This window comes from Chiloscyllium plagiosum, unplaced genomic scaffold (genome assembly GCF_037043375.1).
Source record: "Chiloscyllium plagiosum isolate Xiang-an unplaced genomic scaffold, Cpla_swu_hap1 HiC_scaffold_24, whole genome shotgun sequence".
Classification (NCBI taxonomy): domain Eukaryota; kingdom Metazoa; phylum Chordata; class Chondrichthyes; order Orectolobiformes; family Hemiscylliidae; genus Chiloscyllium; species Chiloscyllium plagiosum.
In genome coordinates, this window is record NW_028270162.1 from 48,835,938 (window position 1) to 48,862,002 (window position 26,065).

Sequence of the window (26,065 nt, forward strand, 5' to 3'; positions counted from 1 at the left end):
AAGTGCTGGAGAGAATCAGCAGGTCTCGCAACATTTGTGGAGGGAATGACAGAGTTAATATTTCAAGTCCAGTGACTTTTAGTCAGAACCAAAAGCAGCTGGGAAGTGGTAATATTTACGTTGATGTTGGCAGGTGAAGGAAGGAGTGAGTCAAAAAGATGACGACGGTGCCCACAGAGAGGAAAAACAAAGACAGAGGGATTGCTGATAATAAACTAGGAGGGAGATAATTGCTGAATGGGTGCAAATGGCAAGTATGAATAGTTAAAAATTGTTTGGCTGTGCTGGGAGCCACCCATACACAACAGGACATACGGGTGTGGGAGTGGGCAACGGATCTTGGCAGAAGCTGTTCCTCAAGCTTACGTTGAGCTTCTCCAGAGCAACTGCTGTAGGTCTGTGACAGAAATTTTCAGTTGCTTTCAGTTCTGACGAAAGTTTACTGGACTCGAAACACTGGTTTTTCACTCTTCACATGCTGCCTGATCTGTTCAGTCTCTCTACCACTTTCTGTTTAGGAATTGATTTACCTCTGTTAAAAATACTCGATGACTTCATCTCCATTGCCTTCTGCAGCAGAGAATTACAAGTCATACAACCTTCAGAAACCTTAATTTTATAACAGTGGCCTCTTGTTCTAGACTGACTCACAACAACAATCATCACTTCCATGTCCATCTTGACAAGACCATTTAGGATCTGCGACACATACCCATGCAAACACACAGATCTGGACCAAAAGTAGCTTGTTCATTCCCTCAAGCTTGCTCCCTCAATAAGATCATGGCTGAAATGATTGTAACCTCAAATCCACGTTCCTACCTACCCCTTTCAACCATTTGTTTAACAAGACCCAAACTTCCTATTTAAGACCCCTGCTTCCATACCTACTCACGGACAGAGTTCCAAAGAACCATAACCTGTAGAGAAAGATCTTGCATCATTAAATGGGCAACCCCAGTATGCTTTAAAATTTCTAAGACCTAGTTCTAGATTCTTCCATAAGAAACACTTTTCCAAACCTACCCAGTCAAGACACTTTAGAATTTTATGTATCAATCAAATTGCCTTTTGCTTTTCTAAATGCCAGCAGATGTGAGCCTAACCTGTGCAACCTTTTCCTAATGCAGCCCACTCTTTGCAGTTATTAGACAAGTAAACTCTCTCAGAACTTCTTAATTTTTCTTAAATAGTGACCAAATACTGCGTGCAGTACTCCAAATGCAATTTTACCAGTATCCTGCATAACTTTATACTTTGTATAAAATAAAACAAAGAACTGAGGATGTGAAACTCAGCAGAAAAGAGATGTACAAAGGGTGTAAATTAAAGTGTGAAAGGGAAAGAATTCTCCTTTTCAGTAAATGCAAAGTAAACATGACACAACTGAGAATGGTGGTGTGGGAGCAGGGCAGATGTAAGAAAAAAAGTGGAGAACAGATATAATACGGTCAGTTTCAGAAATTATTAAATTTTATATTGAGACCTTGAGGCTTTCAAGTAGCGAGCTGAAAATGAGAAGTTGTGCCTCAAGCTCACATTGTAATAGGTGTAGGACAGAAATAGTAGCATAAAAGCAAGATCCTATTGGCTTCTATGCAAATATGGTGGCAACAACATTCATCACAAGCAACAGCTCATACAATGATATGAACTGGCATGGTCATACAACAGGAATAATTGGTTGGCCTCAAATCATGGATTACATCTTCCACCCAGTGGGATGTGAACATGCCCCAGATAAGAAATTTTTTTTTGCATAGTCCTGATCTCAAACTCCATATTCCTTTGATCTAGATCAAGCCCCTCCCATACATAGTGATAATGCATCTTCAAAATTTTTCTTTGGGAAGAATGTTACTTGAGTATCACCATCGGCTTTATTTTTGTACGATCCACCATACTAAATGGAACTACTATGAACTGCATCCTTTTACGGCCAGTCTTCTTAAAAAGAATGGTTTCATTTTCCCATCACTTGGCAATGATCTTACTTGCTGGCATACTGAAGTTTATCATTGTTGCATCCATGTTTCCAATGCAGGCCAATCAATTCACAATTCTTCCTTCTACGTCAGATAGCAAAACAGTGGAATTTGATTTCCTTATTCTTGAAATCAGATGAATTTTTTAATGTCCCGAGAGTACTAAATTGTGCCTTTTTATGAATGTATTATACTACCTGGCACTAAGCTTGAATTCTGGAATATCAATATTCTTCACTTTTGAAGTGTAGAGTCTGACGGCTCCACCAGTTGTAACATGACCGTTCTTATAATGTATGTTACTCCACTCCACCAATTAGTTCTCCAGTTTAAATTGGGCTCCATACTTGTTATTCTTGCACTAAGATCTAGAGATCAATAAGGTAACATGGTACACAAGTGTTGGCGACTGGTTGGGAGATTGCCAGAATATTTTATTATGTTTTCAACTAATGAACCATCATAATTACCAGCAGCTAACTAATAATTAAACCACAGTCCAATCCCTGAATAATAGGGTCAACATTTACATGAGATTTGTGGAAAAACAATGACTTTTTAAGCTAAAAGTCATGAAGCTAACTATGACACATGGTATAAGGTTACTAGCCAGTTATTGCAATGTTTGCTAAGTTGATGGAAGACTAAATACTAATAAATTCCTTCAGGCATATGGCATACATTTACTCAGCATGGAGCTGAGTAGGAGACACAGACAGAAATTTATGTGCATTGTCTATTTAAAAACAATTACTTAATACTGAAGACAGCACTTGTCTTAAAAGGACAATCACAAACAAATGACCTTTCACTAATAGATGGTAAAAGTAATGAAGCCACTAAACAATGTGCTGCAAGTCTACGCTCTACGATATAGCAAAAGTTTAACAATATACAATCAGAATAAGGGTATTTGGATTGGGAAGGGAATTGGGGTCTTATTTTGAAACCAGTTTATAGACAGATCTTGGAAATCCCTATGATACAATTCATCTTCCAAAAAGCCTTCGTCATTTTCCAGACAAAACACTCTAAAAGACCATGGAAACCCAGGATAGCTGTGGTACTCAATTTAAAGCGGAATTAGATAGGGAAAAGACACAATATGTGCATTCCAGAGTGTGCTAGTGTGCAAAGTAATGTCAGAGTAGCATAGAGAAGGTTGGAAAAATGAAAGGTGCTGAATGGAGTAATGCAAGGGACAATGCGTGGACCTCTGCCATTTTGTTTCATTGTGCAACCTTCATTCGGAGGCAATTGTATGTTTTCACTTTGCTTCAAACAAGTATGGCTGTTACTTCTAGTGGTGACTCAAAGCATTAACAGCAGCATTGATGAGAACAGATTACCCGTGAGATACAGGATAGTTAGTTCAGTTGGCTGGTTTGCAATGCAGAGTGATGCCAAATGCACTGTTCAATTCCCGCACTATCCGAGGTCACTCTGAATGTCCCATCTGCTCAACCTTGCCCATCAGGTTAAACTTATCACCCATCATCTCTCTCTAATAGAAGAGCAGTCCTATAGTCCTCTAGGACTATGGGGAGTTCACCTTTTCCCATGAAGTAAAATTTGATTTCATAAAAAGTTCAAAGCCAAACCTGTTTGTCTTCCTATACTTCAGCTGTCAAGTCAAACAATATTATAACATAGAATCCTTATTTAAGATAGGTAGCATCAATTATGTGTTCCATTAGTCAAGCATTTTGAAAATCTTTACTGTCCATATAAATCAAATCAAGTTTACAGCCGCCATACTTACAAGCTTCTCATCAAATTAATTAACCAGCCAGAGTTCCATAAAATGGGTTCAAAGGAAAGACAAGAACTTCAGGAAGGATAAGACCATATTATCAAAGACAACTTGAAATGAATTCATCAGGATTAGATTTTCAATTTCTTTTAGTTGGAATGGGTCAGAAGAGGCTTTCTGTGCAGAAATATTGAAGACTGCAATAGTTACAGAGGGTGCCCCAATAGAATCTGGCATCATGTTGAATGTATTTGCAAATTATGAAGTATCTCAGACAGCAGATTAAGTTTTTGGCAGACTATGAGATTACAATTTCTTCCATTTTGCAAGTATCATGAAGTGCAAACTATTTCAGAGGCCATCACTAAAGAGACAAATTAGCCACCCAATTTCTGCAAATACAGCTTTAAGTACACATGATTTTGACGACATTATCATATAGAGGAAGGAAATGGAAGACATTGCTTAAATGCTGTATTTCAAGTCATTCCCAAATACACATCCTTTATTGTACAAAGAAACAACTTCAAAGCAAGTCTCAGCCCTTTAAGACAAAATATTAATCCTGAAAAGCATTCCGTAACAGATCAGCATCTGTCACACGTTTCACCTGTGTTGAACAAATGCCTAGTCACTCTCAACAATATACTAACCAAACCTATACTTAAATCTAAGCTACAAAGTGTTTGTAAATTATGAAGATATTTTATCACCAGGCTGCATCTTAGCCCGAGGTTAGGAATGTAGACTGGAATTGCAGATGGAAGTAAACTTTGGGTCTTCTTTAAATGCTCTTAACTTACAAATTAATTGAGCCCTGAATATTATTATTTCTAAAGCCGTGTTTGCTGCCACTACAAGCTCAAAGGGTATTCTCACCAACCAAGCAGTCACTGTGTCTGTGTGCTGCCAGCAATATTACAAATAGCTTCCCGTATTCCAAGAAAAGGACCATTCGTAACATTAAGCAAATAAAATATATTTTAACAAGTTGAAGGTTTGCATAAAGATTTGTAGCTTGGACGCCGGTTATTGTAGTTGTGGATATGTTTGTCGAGCTGGGAAGTTGATTTGCAGACATTTCGTCCTGTTTTGGTGACATCGTCACTTCTTTGGAGCATCCTGCGAAGCGCTGCTATACTGCGTCTTCTAGAATTTATTTGGTTCCGTTCCTGCTGACTCGGCTGCCAGTTCCAGCTGTTCATTGTAGTGGCTGGTATATTGGGTCGAGGTGAATGTGCTTGTTGTTAGGGTCTATTGGTGAGTGCCATGCTTCTAGAAATTCTCTGGCTGTCCTCTGTTTAGCTTGTCCTATGATCTTTGTGTTGTCCTAGTCGTATTTGTGGTCCTTGACATCTGTGTGTGTGGCTACTCGGGACAGCTGATCATGGCATTTAGTGGCTAGTTTGTGTTCATGGATGCAGATGGCTAGTTGCCTGCCTGTTTGTCCGATATAGTGTTGAGTGCAGTCTTTGTTTGGAATTTTGAAAATTACGTTTGTCTTGCACATGATGGATATTGGGTCTTTTGTTCTGGTGAGTTGTTGTCTGAGCGTGGCTGTTGGTTTATTGGCCGTCATGAATCCGAATGATCGGGGAAGTCTGGCTGTCAGTTCAGAGGCTTGTTTTTTAATGAAAGATAGCATAGCCAGTGAGTTAGGTCATGGCATGTCCTTGTCACATTGTTTGTCTTATGCATCTGCAGATGAAGTTCCAGGAATATCCCTTTTTGGTGAATATTCCGTAGAAGTGTTCTTCTTCCCTTTGTGGGTTGGGTGTGCTGTAGTGCATTGTAGCCCTCTTGAACAGGGTCCTAATGCAGCTTTTCTTGTGTGTGTTCAGGTGGTTGCTGCTGTATTCACCAAGAACAGATATCTACGCAACTTCATCCGCAGATGCCTAACAGACAAACAATGCGATGAAGACATGCCAAGACACAACTCACTAGCCACAATATCTTATGTAAAAATGTCTTGGAATTCACAGCCAGACTTCTTGACCACTTGGATTCATGACAGCCCATAAACTGACAGCTATGCTTAGACAACAACTCACCAGGACAAAAGACCCTATACCCATCACGTGCAAGACAAACATAATTTACAAGATTCCATGCAAAGACTGCACTCAACACTATATAGGACAAATAAGCAGGCAACTAGCCATCCGCATCCATGAAGACCAATTAGCCACTAAATGCCACGATTAGCTGTCCCTAAAAGTAGTCACACACACAGATGACAAGGACCACAAATTCAACCGGGATAACACAACAACCATTGGACAAGCTAAACAGAGGACAGCCAGAAAATTTCTAGAAGCATGGCACTCATCCACAGACTCCATCAACATGCACATAGACCTAGACCTAATATACTAGCCTCTACAATGAACAGCTGGAACTAGCAGGAACAGAACCAAATAAATTCCAGAAGACACAGTGCAGCAGTGCTCCACAGGAGGCTCCAAAGCAGTGAAGGTGTCTGCAAATCAACTTTCCAGCTCGGCAAACATACTCACAACAACGATTTTAACAAGTGCACCAATAAAATGCCATTTTGCAATTGTTTCATATCAAATTCAAGCCAATTCAATTCAAATGCCGGGATTCCAATTTGCTTGCTACCCCACCCAAACTTAGCCAACTTGCTTGCTACTTCCCTGGTCATCCTGTTCTAATGCTTCATTGACTGCCTTTTACGTCACATTCTTCCCTTGCTGTTTTTTATTGCTTGTAAGGAAGTAGCATGGCCATTAGGTTGGAGGCAGTGAAGAACTGGTAGCGGGAAAGCCAGGGAGGTATTAAGTAGGGCAGCAAGCATACAGCCAAGATGGTACTAAATGGGCTGAGCAGTTATCAGGTGCAGAATGATGTCAGCAACAAAATGCATGTGCCAACTTGCAATTCCAGGGACACACAATAACATATGCTGTACTGTTACCCTTCCCACTGCTGTGGCAGGAGATGCATTATACTCCTAATGCTAATTCAATTACAATTGTCAAACCACTAACTGTGCATGTTATGCCTGAAAGAGATTTAGGTAATTATTGATATACAATTATCAAGAAAATAACGATTTCTCATTCTAAGTGAAAATTCAAATTGTTTCCAGAGATCAAACTAAAATCTTTCTGACCTTTTAAAAAGACTTTTTCTTGTCAAGTTATATCTTGCTGCAATTATCTGTCTCACAGTAATGATGTGCAATTAGCTGGGAACTAGATGATCAGCTTCTTGTATTTATCACAAATTAAGGAGGTTCTTCCAGTGCACAGAACTGTCAGCAAGTAAACATCAAAGATACAATGGAATATAACAAACACTTTATCATTTCATTGAAATGTTACATGATTCTAATCTGGACCTTTCGTATAATTAATGCCTCAACAGTCAAACTGATTAGTCCTTGAGAAAGCATTCAATACCCAGTTGATGTGCAGATCAAGCAAATGGGCAGTCCACTTAAGGGAGACATTCATGAAGATAACTCATGCTAATATCCAGTTTTCTTTTCAGTTTTCAGGCCCTTGAGATCTTGAGGCACAGAAGTGTCTCTACTTCTGAGCCAGGAGGCCCAAGTCCAACCTGTTCCAGAGGTATGTAATAAACTCTGTGAACAGGTATTAGAAAATATCTACAATCTCTCTGCCAATCTTTGTGACGTCAGACAATCTGTCTGACAATAAAGTTGAGATGAGCCATAATTTCTTCCAGTTAAAACATAGAAAAGACCAAACCCATTGTATTCAAGTCCCCACATTATGACCGTCATATCTTGATCACTAACTGCATTCTCTTCTGCCTCCACTGTCTCATTCTGAATTCAACTCTTCATGATGTTAGTATTCATGACAAATTTAGTGTCCAATTCCATATACAGTCATAGGGTTATACAGCATGGAAACAATCCCTTCAGTCCACACAAGCATGCTGACCAAGTTTCCCAAACTAAACGAGTGCCACCTGCCTGCGTTTGGCCCATATCCCTCTAAACCTTTCCTATTCATGTACCTATTCAAATTTCTTTGAAATGTTGTAACTGTACCTGCATCCACCACTTCCTCTGGCAGTTCATTCCAAAACAAACCACACTGAGAAAAATAATTGCCCCTCAGGTCCCTTTAAATCTTTCTCCTCTCACCTTAAAAATATGCCCCGAGTTCTGAACTCACCCATGCTAGGAAAAAAAATGGCTAGTCTCCTTATGTATGCTCCTCATGGTTTTATAAACCTCTATAAAGGTTACCCCTCAATCTCCTATACTCCAGTGAAAAAAGTCCCAACCTATCCTTATAATTCAAACCCTCCAATTCTGGTAATATCCTAGCAAATGTCAATGATATCCCAACTCCTGCACTCAAATGTCTGAGCAATAACGGCAAGCATGCTAAACGCCTTCCTAAGGACCCTGGGAGAAAGTGAGGACCTCTGGAGGTCAGAGTCAAAACTTGTGGCGCTGAAAAGCACAGAGCTGGTCAGACACCATCCAGGCAGCAGGAGAATTGACAATTAGAGCATACGCTCTTCCTCATGAAGAACTTATGCTCGAAACATCAACTCTACTGCTCCTTGGATGCTGCCTCCCCAGCTATGCTTTTCCAGCGCCACAGTTTTTCAGAACCCTGTCTACTTGTGATGTAACATTCAAAGAACCACGTAAGTGATCTTCTAGGTCTCTGTTCGACAACACTACCAGGCTCTACCATTAACTGTATAAGTCATGATTAGTAAGTTTACAGATGACCTGAAAATTGGAGGTGTAGTGGACAGCAAAGGAGGTTACCTCAGAGTACAATGGGACCTTGATCAGATGGGTCAATGGGCCGAGGAGTGGCAGGTGCAGTTTAGTTTAGATAAATGTGAGGTGCTGCATTTTGGAAAGGCAAATCAGGACAGGACTTATACACTTAAATGGTAAGGTCCTGGTGAGTGTTGCTGAACAAAGAGACCTTGGAATGCAGATTCATAGTCCCTCTAAAGAACGCCTCAGCACCACTTATACTCTTCAAGAAATTCACTTGATCACAATTATCTATACCTAACATATGACTCCTTTTTATTCTTGACCTGAGCCTCAATATCTTTATTTATCCATTGTTTCCTACTCTTATCAGCCTTACCCTTCACTAGCAGGAATATAATGCCTGAACTCTCATTGTCACACTTTTGAAAGTCTCCCACTTCCCAGTCGTCTCTTTACCTGCGTACAGTCTACTCCAGGTTGAAACTTTATTGCTGGAACAGCACAGCAGGTCAGGCAGCATCCAGGGAACAGGAGATTCGACGTTTCGGGCACAGGCCCTTCTTCAGGGCCCTTCTTCAGGGTCTACTCCAATCAACCCCTGAAAGTTCCTTCTCATATCATCAAAACTTGCTTTACTCTAAGAAAGAACTTTAATTTTTATACAAAGTCTATTCTCCATAACTATTTTAAAACTAATATAATTGTGATCCCTGGTCGCAAAGTGCTTCCCCTTCCCATAGGTAAATCTGCATCCTGATAACAAAAATTCTCTTGAACACATTTAACAAATTCCTTACCATCCAAACCTTTAACACTATATTATAGGAAAGATTTTTCATTTCCGCCTTGTAACATTGTCAAATTCTACCCTTACTCAACTGTTGCTGAAACTCTCATTCATATCTTCACCACCTCTCCACCCACTCACAACCATGTCAAACACTCAGCAGCTTTCAAATTCTTAACCCTTTGTTTTCAGGACATCTAAAATTGCTGCCCAGATTAGGTTATGCATACAATCAGACTTTTATAAAAGGATGTAACAATAGAGCATTTAGAAATACATAACATAATCAAGCAGACACAGAGTTTCATGAAGGGAAAAATCATAGCTGACAAATTTATTATCATTCTTTGAAGATGTAACAAGGAAAATAGATAAAGGAGAAGCAGTGATGTAATATACTTGGAGTTCCAGAAGATGTCTGATTCCATGCCACACATTACACTACTAAATAAGATAAGACCTCACTCTCTCAGCGGAACAGGTAAGGGCTGTTTGGCAGTGGCTGCTTGAAGGCTCGGTGATGCTTGTTTAACGGTTTAAATTTGAAAGTTTTTTTTAAAAAAAAAAGCGCGGACCGGACCGGACACTGGTGTAGCGCAAGCTTACCTGGGTAGGTTTTTTTTCCCCTATAAAAGCATGCTCAGAAGGGAAGGGTGGAGAAGAGCAGAGCAATAGTTATTGGGGACTCGATAGTTCGGGACACAGATAGGCGGTTTTGTGGGGGCGAGAGAGACTCACGTTTGGTATGTTGCCTCCCAGGTGCAAGGGTACGTGACGTCTCTGATCGTGTTTTCCGGGTCCTTAAGGGGGAGGGGGAGCAGCCCGAAGTCGTGGTCCACATTGGCACCAACGACATAGGTAGGAGGAGGGCTGAGGATGTTAGGCAGGCTTTCAGGGAGCTAGGTTGGAAGCTCAGAGTTAGAACTAACAGAGTTGTTGTCTCTGGTTTGTTACCCGTGCCACGTGATAGAGAGTCAAGGAATAGGGAGAGAGAACAGTTAAATGCGTGGCTACAGGGATGGTGCAGGAGGGAGGGATTCCGGTATCTGGATAACTGGGGTTCTTTCTGGGGAAGGTGGGACCTCTATAAACAGGATGGTCTACACCTGAACCGGAGGGGCACCAGTATCCTTGGGGAGAGGTTTGCTAGTGCTCCTGGGGGGGGGGGGGGGGTTAAACTAACTCTGCAGGGGCATGGGAACCTAGACTGTAGCTTTAGGTGCAGGACCTGGAGTGTAGGGAGGTTAGGAACATGGCATCAATCTCAAAGGAGGGTGCCTGTAAACAGGAAAGTGGCTTGAAGTGTGTATACTTCAATGCAAGAAGTATACAAATAAGGTAGGTGAACTTGCAGCGTGGGTTGGTACCTGGGATTTTGATGTTGTGGCTATTACGGAGACATGGGTAGAACAGGGAAAGGATTGGCTGTTGCAGGTTCCATGGTTTAAATGTTTTAGTAGGGTCAGAGGTGGGGATAAAAGAGGGGGAGGTGTGGCATTGCTTGTCAAAGATAGTATTACAGCGGTGGAAAGGACGATGGATGAAGACTCGCCATCTGAGGTAGTTTGGGCTGAGGTTAGGAATAGGAAAGGTGAGGTCACCCTGTAAGGAGTTTTCTACAGGCCTCCTAATAGTTCTAGAGACGTAGAAGAAAGGATTGCGAGGATGATTCAGGAGAAGAGTGAAAGTAATAGGGTGGTTGTTATGGGGGACTTTAACTTTCCAGATATTGATTGGGAAAGCTATAGCCCGAGTTCGTTAGATAGGTCGGTGTTTGTCCAATGTGTGCAGGAGGGTTTCCTGACACAATATGAAGACAGGCCAACAAGAGGCGAGGCAACACTGGATTTGGTTCTGGGTAACGAACCAGGCCAGGTGTTAGAATTGGAGGTAGGTGAGCACTTTGGGGACAGTGACCACAATTCGGTGACTTTTACTCTAGTGATGGAGAGGGATAAGTGTGCACTACAGGGCAAGAGTTATAGCTGGGCGCAGGGAAATTATGATGCGGTGAGGCACGACTTAGGATGCGTGGCTTGGAAAATTAGGCTTCAAGGGAAGGACGCAATTGATATGTGGAGCTTGTTTAAGGAGCAATAATTGAGTGTCCTTGATAAGTATGTACCTGTCAGGCAGGGAGGAAAGGGTCGTATGAGGGAGCCATGGTTTAAAAAGGAATTGAAATCCCTTGTTAAAGGGAAGAGGGCGGCCTATGTAAAGATGAGGCGCGAAGGTTCAATTGGGGCGATTGAGAGTTATAAGGTAGCCAGGAAGGATCTGAAGGGAGAGCTAAGAGCAGCAAGGAGGGGACATGAAAAGTCCTTAGTTGGTAGGATTAGGGAAAACCCAAAGGCTTTCTATAGGTATGTCAGGAATAAACGAATGATTAGGGTCGGAATAGGTCCAGTCAAGGATAGTAGTGGGAAGTTGCGTGTGGAGTCTGAAGAGATTGGGGAGACACTGAATGAATACTTTTCGTCAGTATTCACTCAGGAACAGGACATTGTTGCCGATGTGAATACTGAGTCACAATTAATTAGAATGGACGGCTTTGAGGTATGTAGGGAAGAGGTGTTGGAAATTCTGGAAAGGGTGAAAATAGATAAGTCCCCTGGGCCTGATGGCATTTATCCTAGGATTCTCTGGGAAGCAAGGGAGGAGATTGCAGAGCCATTGGCCTTGATTTTTATGTCCTCGCTGTCTACAGGAATAGTGCCAGAAGACTGGAAGATTGCAAATGTGGTTCCCTTGTTCAAGAAGAGGAGTAGGGATAACCCTAGTAACTATAGGCCGGTGAGTCTCACTTCTGTTGTGGGCAAAGTCTTAGAGAGAATTGTAAGGGATAGGATTTATGAACATCTGGATAGGAATAATGTGATCAAGGATAGTCAGTATGGTTTTGTGAAGGGCAGGTCGTGCCTCACAAACCTTATTGAATTCTTTGAGAAGGTGACTAAGGAGGTGGATGAGGGTAAAGCGGTAGATGTGGTGTATATGGATTTTAGTAAGGCGTTTGATAAGGTTCCCCATGGTAGGCTACTGCAAAAAATACAGAGGTATGGCATTGAGGGTGAGTTGGAGGTTTGGATTAGGAATTGGCTGGCTGGAAGAAGACAGAGGGTAGTAGTTGATGGTATAGGTTCATCTTGGAGTGCAGTTACTAGCGGTGTTCCGCAAGGATCTGTTTTGGGACCATTGCTGTTTGTCATTTTTATAAATGACCTAGAGGTTGGGTGAGCAAGTTTGTGGATGATATGAAAGTCGGTGGAGTTGTTGACAGTGAGGAAGGATGTGGCAGGTTACAGCGGGATATAGATAAGCTGCAGAGCTGGGCAGAAAGGTGGCAAATGGAGTTTAATGTAGGTAAGTGTGAGGTGATTCACTTTGCTAAGAGTAACAAGATGGGGTACTGGGCTAATGGTCGGATACTTGGTCATGTGGATGAGCAGAGGGATCTTGATGTCCATGTACACAGATCTCTGAAAGTTGCCACCCAAGTAAATAGTGCTGTGAAGAAGGCATATGGCGCACTGGCGTTTATTGATAGAGGAACTGAGTTCCGGAGTCCAGAGGTCATGTCGCAGTTGTATAAGACTCTGGTGCGGCCGCATCTGGAGTATTGTGTGCAGTTTTGGTCGCCATACTATAGGAAGGATGTGGAGGCACTGGAACGGGTGCAGAGGAGGTTTACCAGGATGTTGCCTGGTATGGTAGGAAGATCGTATGAAGAAAGGCTGGGGCACTTGGGGCTGTTTTCATTAGAGAAAAGGTTTAGGGATGACTTGATAGAGGTGTACAAGATGATTAGGGGTTTAGATAGCGTTGACCATGAGAACCTTTTTCCACGTATGGAGTCAGCTATTACGAGGGGGCATAGCTTTAAATTAAGGGGTGGTAGGTATAGGACAGATGTTTGGGGTAGATTCTTTACTCAGCGAGTCGTGAGTTCATGGAATGCCCTGCCAGTAGCAGTGGTGGACTCTCCCTCATTATGGGCATTTAAACAGGCATTGGATAGGCATATGGAGGATAGTGGGCTAGTGTAGGTTAGGTGGGCTTGGATCGGCGCAACATTGAGGGCCAAAGGGCCTGCACTGCGCTGTATTTTTCTATGTTCTAGAAATAAGGATACAGTCAGTTCTATAATGCAGTGGCTGTATTGTTGCACAACACTGTTATGGAAAATCGCACTTTAGAACAGCGCTAAAAGTGTTCGTTCTGTAATCGTGTTATAGACAACACGTTTAAAAATTCATGCCGTAGAAACAGTGTCCTCAATTCATCAATTGCATTACTGTAAATTTGTGTTAACAAACAAAACACACATTATAACAGAACAACCTGTAGTTATTTAAATGCATAGTGGATTGACTAGTTAATGGAAAAGAGGTTTGGGATGGGGATGGGTTATTTTCAGAATTGCAACTGGTAACGAGCGAAATGCCACATGGATCAGTGCAGGGGCCATAATTATTTTTAAAATATGTTAATGACTGGGATGAGGGAAATGAATATATTATTGCTAATGTTGAAGATGACAAAAACGGGTAAAAGGCAACTGATGAAATACAAAGTCCCTAGAGGAATAGAGACAGATTAAGTGAGCACAAGCCACAAGTGTGATAGAACTTTCCCCAATTGGCTGGATGAGAGCAGCTTCAATGACACTCAAAGCTTTATGCCATCCGGGACAAAGCTCGCTTGGTTGGCACCACATTCACTCCCTCCATCAATGATTTACTGTAGCAGCAGCATGTTTACCATTTACAAAAGGCTCCTTGGTGTGAACATCTTCCAAACTCATGACCACCACCATCTAGAAGAACAAGGTCAACAGAAAATGGGAATACCACCATCTACAAATTTCTCTTCAATCTCATCACCATCCTCATTTGGAAGTGTATCGCCATTTTTTGTGCGGTTCAATATGGTAGCTCACGACTGCATCTCAAGGCAATTAGAGATGGGCAATAAATGCTGACTCAACCTACAATACCACATCCCATAAGCGAATTTAAAATAGAGCAGCATAGGGTGGCACAATGGTTAGAACTGCTGCCTCACAGTGGCAGTGACCCAGGTTCGATTCTACGCTTAGGTGTTTGCGTGGAGTTTGCACATTGCCCCGTGTCTGCATGGGTTTCATCTGAGTGCTCTGGTTTCCTTCTACAATCCAAAGATGTGCAGGTTAGGTGGATTGGCCTTGCTAAATTGCCCCTTAGGTATCCAGGATTGTGCAGGTTAGGTGGTTGGGCATCGTAAATGCGCTGTTACAGGGATGGAAGGGGGTGGGAGCTGGGACTGGGTGGGATGTTCTTTGGAGACTCAATGGACCAAATGGCATCTCTCTGTGCTGTCGGGATTCTGTGAGTGGCAAAAACTTGGCAGATGGAATATAATGTGGAAAAATATGAGGTTATGTACTTTGGCAGGGAGATTAGAGAAGCTGAATATTATTTAATTGGAAAAAAGCTACAGAAAGGCAGAGTCCATGCACATATCACAAAAAGCTAGCATACAGGTTTAGCAGGAAACAGGGATGCCAGATGGAAATATTGGAAAAATTTCACTGTATTAGAATTGTGATGAACAATTATTTGGTGATATCCTGAAGTAAGACTAGAAATATGAAAGCAGTAAACCCTGACAATAAAGTCTGAGACTGAATACCATCATAGGAACTATTATGGTCAAGGTCCCAGGTTTGAAAACATGTACTCATTGGGATTGGTGATGGTTCAAAGTACCATCATGTACAAGTACAACTTAAAGAACACCCTACTGAGCCAAAATGCTGCAGAACAGTTTCCTCCAATCCTAATTGTAGGATGTAACAGACCAAAACCGCTACATAGTTACCTGTTCTTTGATCTCTTGCAGTCTGCGACTCTGCTCTTGAATGTCCTGCAACAGCTGGAGTGCTTTGTCATCCTCCTGAGATACCTCTACACGTGCCTGCTCAAGACTGCGCTTTAGGCTCTGAAAAGTGTCAGAAATATAACATCAGACAGGTAATCAGGAAACGAAAGAATATTGGTAAATAGCAACAATCAGGCATGGTGACATAGTTCTTGGAATTCCTCGAAGTAAAAACAAATTCTCATTTCAGTCCTTCTCCTAAAAACATGCACTTGTTCTTGATCTTCCAGCTAAAAGAAACAAACAAACAAACAAACAAACAATCTCTCACGATCTGTCAGTTAGCTCAATTGGCTAGATATATGGTTTGCAATGCAGAGTGATGACAATGTGATTTCAGCATTCCCACATTGGCTGAAGTTACAATGAAGGAGGTTACTGTTCGAAAGAAGGGTTTGTTGACTCAAAACATTAACTCCACATTTTCTCCACAGTTGCTGCCAGCCCTACGGAGTTTCTTCAGTAATTTTTATTTCTGCACCTTGAAGGACTCTCCTTCTGAACTTCTCCCCGTTCCTGATGCATGGTGAAGATAAATGCCTAGACAACTCTCTCTAATGTGAGCGCAGGTCTATGGTAAATTACCTTGAACTGTCAAGCTCTTCAAAATCTTCAAACAATATTTGAAATGTTTCAATGAGATCACCTCCCATTCCTTCAAACCAGGAAGAATATGGACTAAATTTACTCCGCCTTTAATCACCGGTCAACCTTTGCATCCTAGGCATCAATCCGATGAATCTCTGCTGTGCCGCCTTCAATGCAAGTACTTCCTTCCTTAATTATAGAGGTCAAAGCTGCACGCAATATTTTGATGTCACCAAAGCCCTGTGGCTTTGCAACAAGTAGTAAGACATCTTTACTATTGTATACCAAATCCATTGACAAGAATGGCCCACTGTGCTTCCCTAATTATTTACTGTACGTGTATCCAAACCTTTTTGAGATTTCTTCACAAGTTCACCCAAGTCTCTCTGATCAACATTTCCACATTTCATGCCCTTTAAAGATCCTGCTTTTCTACTCTTAAGCATCAAAGTGAATAACCTCTCATTTCCATCTGCCATTTTGTTGCACACTCACTTAACCTATCTATATCTATTTGCAGCCACTGTGTCCACCACCCTCCATCTGGCCCTCACCCATCTGGACAAGAAGGACACTGAAATCAGATTACTGTTCATAGACTTCAGTTCTGCATTCAACACTATTATTCCTCAGCACCTGATTGGAAGCTAAGTCTGCTGGGCCTAAATACCTCCCTTTGTAACAGGATCCTGGACTTCCTCACTGAGACTTCCTGACTGGATTGGGAACAGCGTCTCCAACACCATCACACCAAGCACAGGGCCTCCCCAGGGCTGTGCGTTCAGACCACTGCTGTTCACCTTGCTGACATACAACTGAGCAACGATGTGCAGCTTGAATCATATCATTAAGTTCTTTGACGACATGACTGTAGTTGGTCTCATCAGCAGATACGACGAGTCAGCATACAGAGAGGAAGTGCAGCAGCCAGTGGACTGGGTGTCAACAACCTGGCTCTGAAGGTAAACAAAAGAGATGGTTGTTGACTTCAGGAGGGTACAGAGCCACCACTCTCCACTGGACTTCGATGGCATCCCCATGGAAATCATGAATAGCACCCAAATTTCTTGGCCTTCACCTGGCAGAGAGTCTCACGTGGTCTCTCAACACCAGCTCCATAGCCAATAAAGCCCAGCAGCGTTTCTACTTTCTGCATAGGTTGAGGAAAGCCTACCTCCCATCCACACCACATTTGACAGAAGGTTCATTGAGAGTACCTCGAGCAGCTGCATCACTGTCTGGTTTGGGAATTCCACCGTCTCGGATCGCAAGACCCTATAACGGTTAGTCAGGACAGCTGAGAAGATCATCTCGGTCTCTCTTCCCTCCATTACAGACATTTACACCACATGCTGCATCCGCAGGCTAGCAGCATTGTGGATGGCCCAAAACATCCCTCATTCAAACGTTTTTCCCTCCTGCCAAATGGCAGAAGACACCGAAGTACTCGGTCTCTCACGGCCAAACTATGCAACAGTTTCTTCCCCAAAGCCATCATGCTGCTTAACACTGTATGATCACATTCTATACACTGGACATACAGTTGTCCGGTCATCATACTTTTACCCGAAACGTCGATTTACCTGCTCCACGGATGCTGCCTGACCTGCTCTCCTTTTCCAGCACCACTCTAATCTTGACACTGTATGATCATACTCTATTCCATGTGCAATTCTTTGCACGACTTTTCGAATTGTTGCTGAAACAATAGTTTATTAATGATCATTGATTGTTACACTGTAATTTGTCCACCACTGTGCCTATTGTCTTGTCTAGTCAGGAATTACTGTGCTGTTTTTTCTTATGCTGCCCTGTGTATGACTGTACTCTCATGTAATTTGTGTTGCCATGTAGCACCGTGATCCTGAAGGAACACGGTCTCATTTTTACTGTATCAGTTGTACATGGTAGAAATGACAAGTAAAGCTATTCTTGATTCTTCACAGCTTGCATTTCCACCTCACACAGCAAATGTAGACACATTACTCAGTCTCTTTGTCTAAGTCATTTATATAGACGTTTAACAGCTGACACCTCTTATGATACTCCATTCATCAAAGCTTATCAATCTGACAAAACCCGATTTATGCCTATTCTCTGCTTCCTGTCCATTAACCAATCTTTAATTCATGCAAATACATCATTCCCATGGGCCCTTCTCTTGTGCATGAACCTAATGGAAATCGAAATCTAAATTATATATGCCGATTCCTCATCGTCTAGCTTACTACCTCAAAAAATGCTAACAAATTTGTCAAGCCTGTCCATAAAACAATGTTGACTTTGCCTAATTATATTGCATTGTTTTACTTGCATTATTAAAACTTCCTTAATAATAGATTCTAGGAATTACCCAATGACTGTTGTCAGGCTAAATTGCCTACTGTTTCCAGTTTTCTCTCTCCCTGCTCTCTTGTATCGTGATGTTATATTTGTGAACTTCCAATTCTGGGACCTTTTAGAGAGTTTTTTTGGGAAAATCACAGCTAGCACATCCACCAACTGTACAGCTATCTATTTTAAAACCCTTGCAGGTCAACAGTTCGAGGATTTGTCAGATTTCAGATTTTCAAGTTCCTCTAGTGCTTATTCTGCACTGATGTTAAATTTCCTTAATTTCCTCACTCTTTCTGGTTATTCTCTTTCTGGTATGCAACTTGTCTCAGTTTTTAAAGTAAAAAGCACACAATATTTGTCTAAGCAGGTTGTCATTTCCTCATTCCCATAATACTTTATCCTCTGTCATTAAGAAACCAATATTTAGCTACCCTTTGCCTTTTTAGATACTGTAAAATCTCTAATAATGTATATTCTCAACTATTTTATTTATTCTATATTTCCCCTTATCATCAACTTTTTTGTGGCCCTTGTTGCTTCAGAAAATTCTCCAAATCCTTAGTCTTCTGACTATTTTCAAGTCAAAAGCCTCTCTTTTTTAATGTAATATCACTTTTATTCTCCTTTGTAAGCCTTAGATGGATTTTTCTGGTTGAGTTTTTGTTTCACTATAGCATGCATTTTTGTTGGACATTGAATTGTTTCTTTAAATGCTTTCCCCTATTTATTTAGCACCAAACTTCTTAGTTAATTTATACAATCTACTGTCACTAGCTCTCTCCTCAAGCCTATTCAACTGGCTTTTAAGATTTTTGTTTGCATTTGGAGTATGCTGTTTCATATTTAAAAGTGGAGATCAGTTGAATTGTAATCACAATTTCCCATCAAATCTTTTAAGACATAACAGATCAACCCTGCCTCATTGCACAATACAATAGCTTTAACCTTGGTTGAGTGCATAAAACATTACTCTAAGAAATTGTCACAAGACTATTCAACAGAATACTCTGTGCTCTGTGTTCTTTTAGAACACAGTCTATATAAAGAATTAAGTCCCCACAACTATTAAACTGTCTTTGTTGAAAGATTCAAAAAAATTATTGCCTAACAATCTGTCCAACCATATAGCAGTTACCAAGCGTATAAGCTGCTCCTGTCAATGCTTTTGACCCTTGCTATTCCTTAGCTCAGCCACACCATCTCTATTTCCGGATGTTTTGAGCAAAAATCCTTTATCACTCTTGCTCTCATCATCTTTTGTAATCCATGCTACTACTTCTCCTTTTCCAAGTTCATCTGTTTAAAATGTTGTGGACCCTGGGATACTTATTTCCCAATCTGATTACCTTGCAATCATGTCTCTTTAATGATGAGAGCTAAACCAGTTATCTTCTATTATGCCACGATTTCATCTTACTGCAGATGTTACACACATTCAGATAAAGTGATTTCATTTTGACTTTACTTACCACTGCCATGAGTGCCAGGTTACAGCTTTTAAAAGCATGCTTCCAATTTTGGCTTTTAAAACAGTTAATTCACATTGCAGTCCACAATTTTAAAAGAGCACAAAAATGAAAAGAAGCAGCTGTTATACTACCTCGACTATTCTTTGATTCATCTACTCTTACATTCTGTCCCTTTCTGTCACACTCTGGTTACTATTACCTATATCAATTTCCTGCACTATTGCCTTCTCCTTTCCTTTTAACTTAGTAAATCTCCCGTCACACAGCCAATACTTAGTTTAGTGCCCTCTTTCTCACTCTAATTATTACAACTACTATTTAAGTCATCAAATCCAACAACCAAGCAAGGAAGGTAGTAGTGCCTGAAATAGATGACAACTAGTCAGTCAATCAAACACACCATGGAATAAGGTGAATATGTTAATCCCAAGTGTTCCCAAAATAGTCTTGAGCTTAGTTCTCTTCTTGACCTACAGCTGAAGATGTACCCCTTCAGAGTTCTTTTGATCAGGTCTGACAAGTGAATACAATGATGACAGCAAACACTCATTAAGTTAAAATTGCATTCAGTCCTGAAATATTAAACCGATAGACACTGCAATAAGGTTCACTGGTATCATTCATTGACAAAAGTTCTTAAAGGTTAAAAGGTAATAATATTGACAGACGTTGTTTCAGAAAGTTGTCCAAATTTGTGCTAAATCACTGCATGGTATGTAATAAGATTTTTCAGACAATCATGTGCCCCAGTTTAATTCCTAACTTTGTGCTGAGTCTGGTGATCCTAGAGAGGATTTGAACTAACCAAAATATTCATAGGTTAGAAAAAAACATTTGTGCTTCTGTTGCATATAATGCTAATAGACTGCAGGAAAACTATGCCCGTGACAAAAGGTCAATTTGCTGCAGTAGCTTTCCATGTTTGAATAAACTATTGTCAAGCACTGTCAAACTTGACACAGGAGTATCATTGGGGTGAGGTACCAGAGCATTTATGTGCCATGAAATCTTGAAAGAAAGTGAAGACTGCAGGTACTGGAGATCAGAGTCAAAAGTGTGGTGCTGGAAAAGCACAGCAGGTCAGGCAGCATCCAAGAAGCAGGAGAATTGGCGTTTTGGGCATTAGCCCTGATGAAGGGCTTATGCCTGAAACATCAATTCTCCTGCTCCTCAGATGCTGCCGAACCTGCTGTACTTTTCCAGCACCCTCTCGGCCATGAAATCTTAGCCATAATAAATAACTGCATTCAAGAAATGAGAGAGAATAAGAGAGAAGAACGAAGGCAACACTTCATCATAAAGCAACAATTGCATTGTGATAATAAAGTCCACTAGATTTATGTGATTACCCAAAGTTTGGCCAAACAGATAAATTTTAAAGGAGCACCTTAAACAACGGTTGAAAGATAGGCTTCCAAAGGTTTGGGTTGAGAGACCTGATGCCACCATAACAGTCAAGTCACCGAGGAAACTTAGATGTGTTTAAAGTTCAGAACAGGTTGAAGTATTCGGAATATCATTCTTAGCCACAATCCAATAAACAGTAGTTTCTACTTACACTACACTCTGTTATATATGTGGCTAAATCTTGTTCCAGGATTGACTTCTGGGTTTCAGATGCCTTAAGTTCCACATCCTTTTGCTCAAGAGCTGTTTCCAGCTCAGAAAGTTTACGTTGTAAATGGGTAACTTCTTGATCCATCTGAAAATTAGAGTCAAATAAATACATCACTAACACACTAAAATAAAAATCCCAAAGAACTGTGAATGCTGGAAATCAGAAACAAAAACAGAAATTGCTGAAAAATCTCAGTTGGTCTGGCAGCACCTGTGTAGAGAAATCAGAGTTAATGTTTCCTTAATTGTGATTCCTCTCCACAGATGCTGCCAAACCTGCTGAGATTTTTCGGTAATTTCTGTTTTGGTCACTAACACACTAAGCCAGTTGCCCAATGTATCCCAAACTTCTGATTGATAGTGAGTATTGTAAGAGACCAATATTCTTTTTGGTCTGCAAGCTGAAATGGAGGTTGAACTGATGCATGTTAAAAGCCAAAGAGTTTTGCAACTTGAAAATCAAGTATGCATGTTGTTATGGGATTCTATGATTCTCTGTGATACATTGCTACTCTGGGGAAGCAGTAAGAGGAAGAAGTCAAGACTGAATGGCTGAGAATCTTACGAGTTAAGTAAATACTCTCTTATTACAGCCGTCTGATTGGTTGAGCTGCAGAATATTAAAAACTGTAAGTGTAAAGAGCAGAAGAGTGGAAAAACTGTTCAATTCCTGCGGAAAGCATCCTTCACTCCTTCGCTGTGAGGAAAAGCAAGAAAAAAAATACAGAAAACCTTAAAAGAAATAATTCATAAATAGAAAAAAAACACAAGTACATCTGTTCAACCAACAAATCGAAGAACAATCCTCATTCTATAGACAATCCAAAATGTGCAGGTTAGGTGAATTGGTCATGCTGAATTGCCCACAGTATTTAGGGATGTATAGATCAGGTGCATAAATCAGGGGAAATGTAAAGTAATCGGGTAGGGGAATGGGTCTGGGTGGGATACTCTTCAGAGGGTCAGTGTGGACTTGTTGGGCCAAATGGCCTGTTTGCACACTGTAGGGATTCTATGATTCGGACAACAGTGATCACTACAAATATCAAAAGGTCTGAGAGAAAACTAACTTTCCACCTTGTGATCTGGACTTATGATCTTCAGAATTTTCTTTAACCTGTCCACATTCCTTTCCATCCACAATATCGGTGTGAACTGTATGTCTTTTGTCTATCTTAATTGTGATGGTGTATGTGCATATTTGGGGTCTTGAAGGAGTGCAGCTTAAGTTCCATAAATTAGTAAACCTTTCTTTTCAGTGCTCTTGTTAAAGTCAAGTCTGTTACATTAAATTGTGTTAATTTTCTGTTACTGAAGAAACCTGGTGTGTGTTGTTTTTGTCTTGAGCAGCAGTTGAGCAAATTGATAATTTTGGTGATCTCATTGGAATTTTACACATTTAAACAAATTGTGGAACAGTGGGGAATGATTGTTGACACAATCTTCCCAGTTAAGCTTTGGCAACTTTTGAGAACTTTTGACTATCTTTATTTTTTAAAAGAAGTCATAAGATAACAACCTTTGAAGAAGGCCAATGGTCTCCATTTATCATAGCTTATCCATCTACAGACTTTCTTCATTACAATATGCAAACTCTAATGTAATCCTTTCAAGGTCTTTTGCACCTGGGACTATTCATGTCATGTAAAGAAAGCCCTGGCTACAGGTCTTTTGCTATTTGAGCCTGTGCTCCCCTGTACTAATGTCATAGCTTATTTAAAGTTGCCTGTTACAAACTATCCTTTCATATACTCTTTATAAAGCCCCCTTTCAGCAAAAGCTTCAAAATAAATGGTTTTATACCATTATGCAATGTTTCAATTACACGAATCACCACACTGGCTCTTCTCTCTACCTCCCTAGTTCACACATTTCCTTCATTAACTCCTGATCAAAGCTGCACACAGTACTCCAAGTATGATAGTTGTTATTAAACCAATGTGCAGTTTCCATGCGACAACTCCAATTGTTTGGAGAGAAAGACAGATACAATCATATTGTGCTGCTGACACTGGTTGGCAGAAATCATTAGAAGCAGTTCAGAGACAGACCACATGGCAGTGAACTGAGAACAGCTGGTGTGATTCTACTGTTAAGTAGCAAGAATATAACCATGAAACCAGTTATTTTACTGGTAGTTGGCAGGAAAGCAATAGAGTAATAAAGAGGCCGATTTCACCTGACGAGAAGTAATAAGATAAGCAAGTCAGCAAGCCTGCACGGATTAAAGGAAGTTCTTTTGTTTAAAAGAGTTCATCAATTCAAAGTCTGTGAAAAGATTTGTAGCTCGGGTGCTCGTTGTTGTGTTTCTGTTCGCCGAGCTGGGAATTTGTATTGCAGACGTTTCGTTCCCCTGTCTAGGTGACATCCTCAGATCTTGGGAGCCTCCTGTGAAGCGCTTCTGTGATCTTTCCTCTGGCATTTGTAGTGGTATGAATCTGCTACTTCTGGTTGTCAGTTCCAGCTGTCCGCTACAATGGCCGGTATATTGGGTCCAGGTCGATGTGCTTATTGCTTGAATCTGTGGATGAGTGCCATGCCTCTAGGAATTCCCTGGCTGTTCTCTGTTTGGCTTGTCCTATAATAGTAGTGTTGTCCCAGTCGAATTCATTTGCTTGTCATCTGCGTGTGTGGCTACTAAGGATAGCTGCTCGTGTCATTTCGTGGCTAGTTGGTGTTCATGGATGCGGATCGTTAGCTGTCTTCCAGCCAGACTACTGCGACCACTAGGACTCATAACAGCACACAAACCAACAGCCACTCTCAGACAACAACTCACCAGAACGAAGGACCCGATACCCAGCATGAGCAAAACCAATGTAGTGTACAAAATCCCATGCAAGGACTGCACAAAACACTACATAGGACAAACAGGAAGACAGCTAACGATCCGCATCCATGAACACCAACTAACCACGAAACGACATGACCAGCTATCCTTAGTAGCCACACACGTAGATGACAAGCAACATGAATTCGACTGGGACACTACTACTATTATAGGACAAGCCAAACAGAGAACAGCCAGGGAATTCCTAGAGGCATGGCACTCATCCACAGATTCAATCAATAAGCACATCGACCTGGACCCAATATACCGGCCACTGCAGCGGACAGATGGAACTGACAACCGGAAGTGCCAGATTCAAACCACTACAAATGCGGGAGGAAAGATCACTGAAGCGCTTCACAGGAGGCTCCCAAGCACTGAAGATGTCACCTAGACAGGGGAAGAAACGTCTGCAACACAAACTCCCAGCTCGGCGAACAGAAACACAACAACAGAGTTCATCAATAAATGTTTATATTTCCAGAAACATTTCCATGAATCCCCTCTATTGTTATTTTTCTATTTTTCTCATTTTTGGCTTGGAACTGTGAATTTTGAACAGTAGCTTGTTTTAAAAAGACGACCAAATGGCTGACATTTGCTGTTGGGAAATGGCCTGGAAAGATAACGCAGGTTAATGACCGATTTAAAAAACACTGTAGTCACTCGGCACCAAGATGTGGTTATGCTCAGGGATTGGCAGATGATTGGATGTTGAATTGGTCAATCAAGGGAGTACTGGCGCTGGTCAGCCAAACACAAAGAGTGCTGTAAAAGACAGAAAACAAAAGTGAACTGGTGCCAATTAGGGTTTTGAGCAGGAGGCAATTTTTACTTACAAGCTACACAACTTTGGTTTTTCTATCTCGAGTTATTGTGTTTGCTGAATGTTCTGAGAAAAGAACCTTATTCTACAATAAATGAAGTAAAAGTTTCCAGAAGTCTATTGAAACAGTTTGAATCGGTCAGTGATTTCAGAATGCAAGCAAAATGCACAATTCTACGTGCCTGTAACACAACCCATCAAAGGATTTCACAAAAGGCTGGTATTCGTCAGAGAGGTGATTATCGAATTAACAATTCTTTTTATTTTCTTTTGTAATTGATCCCTTAACCATGTCTGTCTGTTGATGTGAGAATGGGGGTTTATACTCAAAGAAGGTTGTCTTAGATTGTAGGTATTAATTAGATTGCCTTGTTATTTATCAGTGTTCTGCTTAAGTTATATTTTGACCAATAAATTATCAATTTTTTTAAGTTATAAACTTGGAGTCTCAGATCTGTCATTTGTAAAGTCTGGTTAGAAACAATTGATCAATTTTGAAGGTCACTAAATGTTTTAAGATCACTGTAACATGAATCAGCAATAGTGGCTGATTTGGTTTGGCTTGCTACCCCTACGTTGCAACATGTCAAACGACCAAAATAAGTTTAGTCGCCAGTCTATTAAAAAATAACCAAGGCTATCGTGACGAAAGCAATTGGAGAAAAAAACTGATCATTGAAATAAAGGTTAAAACTAGACTCTTCAGCAATCCTACTTTTAATAACCGGTAAAATCAGATAAGCTGCACAGAAACATTACACAAATGATATGAAGATATAGATACAAGATAATGGGAAGTACTAATAGTCCTGAGTTTCCAATTTAACCACAGCATAATTCACACCAATTGATTTATGCTAATTTCATGCCAATGCATCATTGCATGCAAATTTCTTTCTACAGCCACACTACATTGCGCAAAGGGAAAAAATACACAGGTTTCTTGGGTCGTCATTGACTTCTCATGCAAGTCAGGGACTAACTGTTCATTTTGGGTCTAAAATATTTGTTTTTGAGATACTGACCCTCAGTGTCCATCCACATACTTTTTCAAGTTCCACTTCTATTCAATATTCGTTTAAGTCATTGAAATGATAAAGTCATGGAGTAGGATTTGATCTACCATGCATATGCTAGATCTTTGAAAGAGCTATTCAATTAGTCCCATTTTACTGCTGTTTTGCCACAGCCCCTAAAATCACTTCTA

At 40.8% G+C, this 26,065-nt stretch overlaps 1 protein-coding gene across 6 annotated transcripts in view; it reads right to left on the reverse strand.

Moving 5' to 3' along the window:
• LOC122562422 (citron Rho-interacting kinase) overlaps positions 1-26,065 on the reverse strand; it is a 221,739-nt gene that overhangs the window by 109,250 nt on the left and 86,424 nt on the right. For all 6 annotated transcript variants that reach the window (XM_088000150.1, XM_088000147.1, XM_088000146.1 and 3 more), the window contains exons 12-13: positions 21,144-21,287; positions 15,132-15,251 (exon numbers count right to left, since the gene is read on the reverse strand). In XM_088000150.1, coding sequence (XP_087856276.1) covers positions 15,132-15,251; positions 21,144-21,287 — 264 coding nt within the window. The remainder of the gene's footprint in view (positions 1-15,131; positions 15,252-21,143; positions 21,288-26,065) is intronic.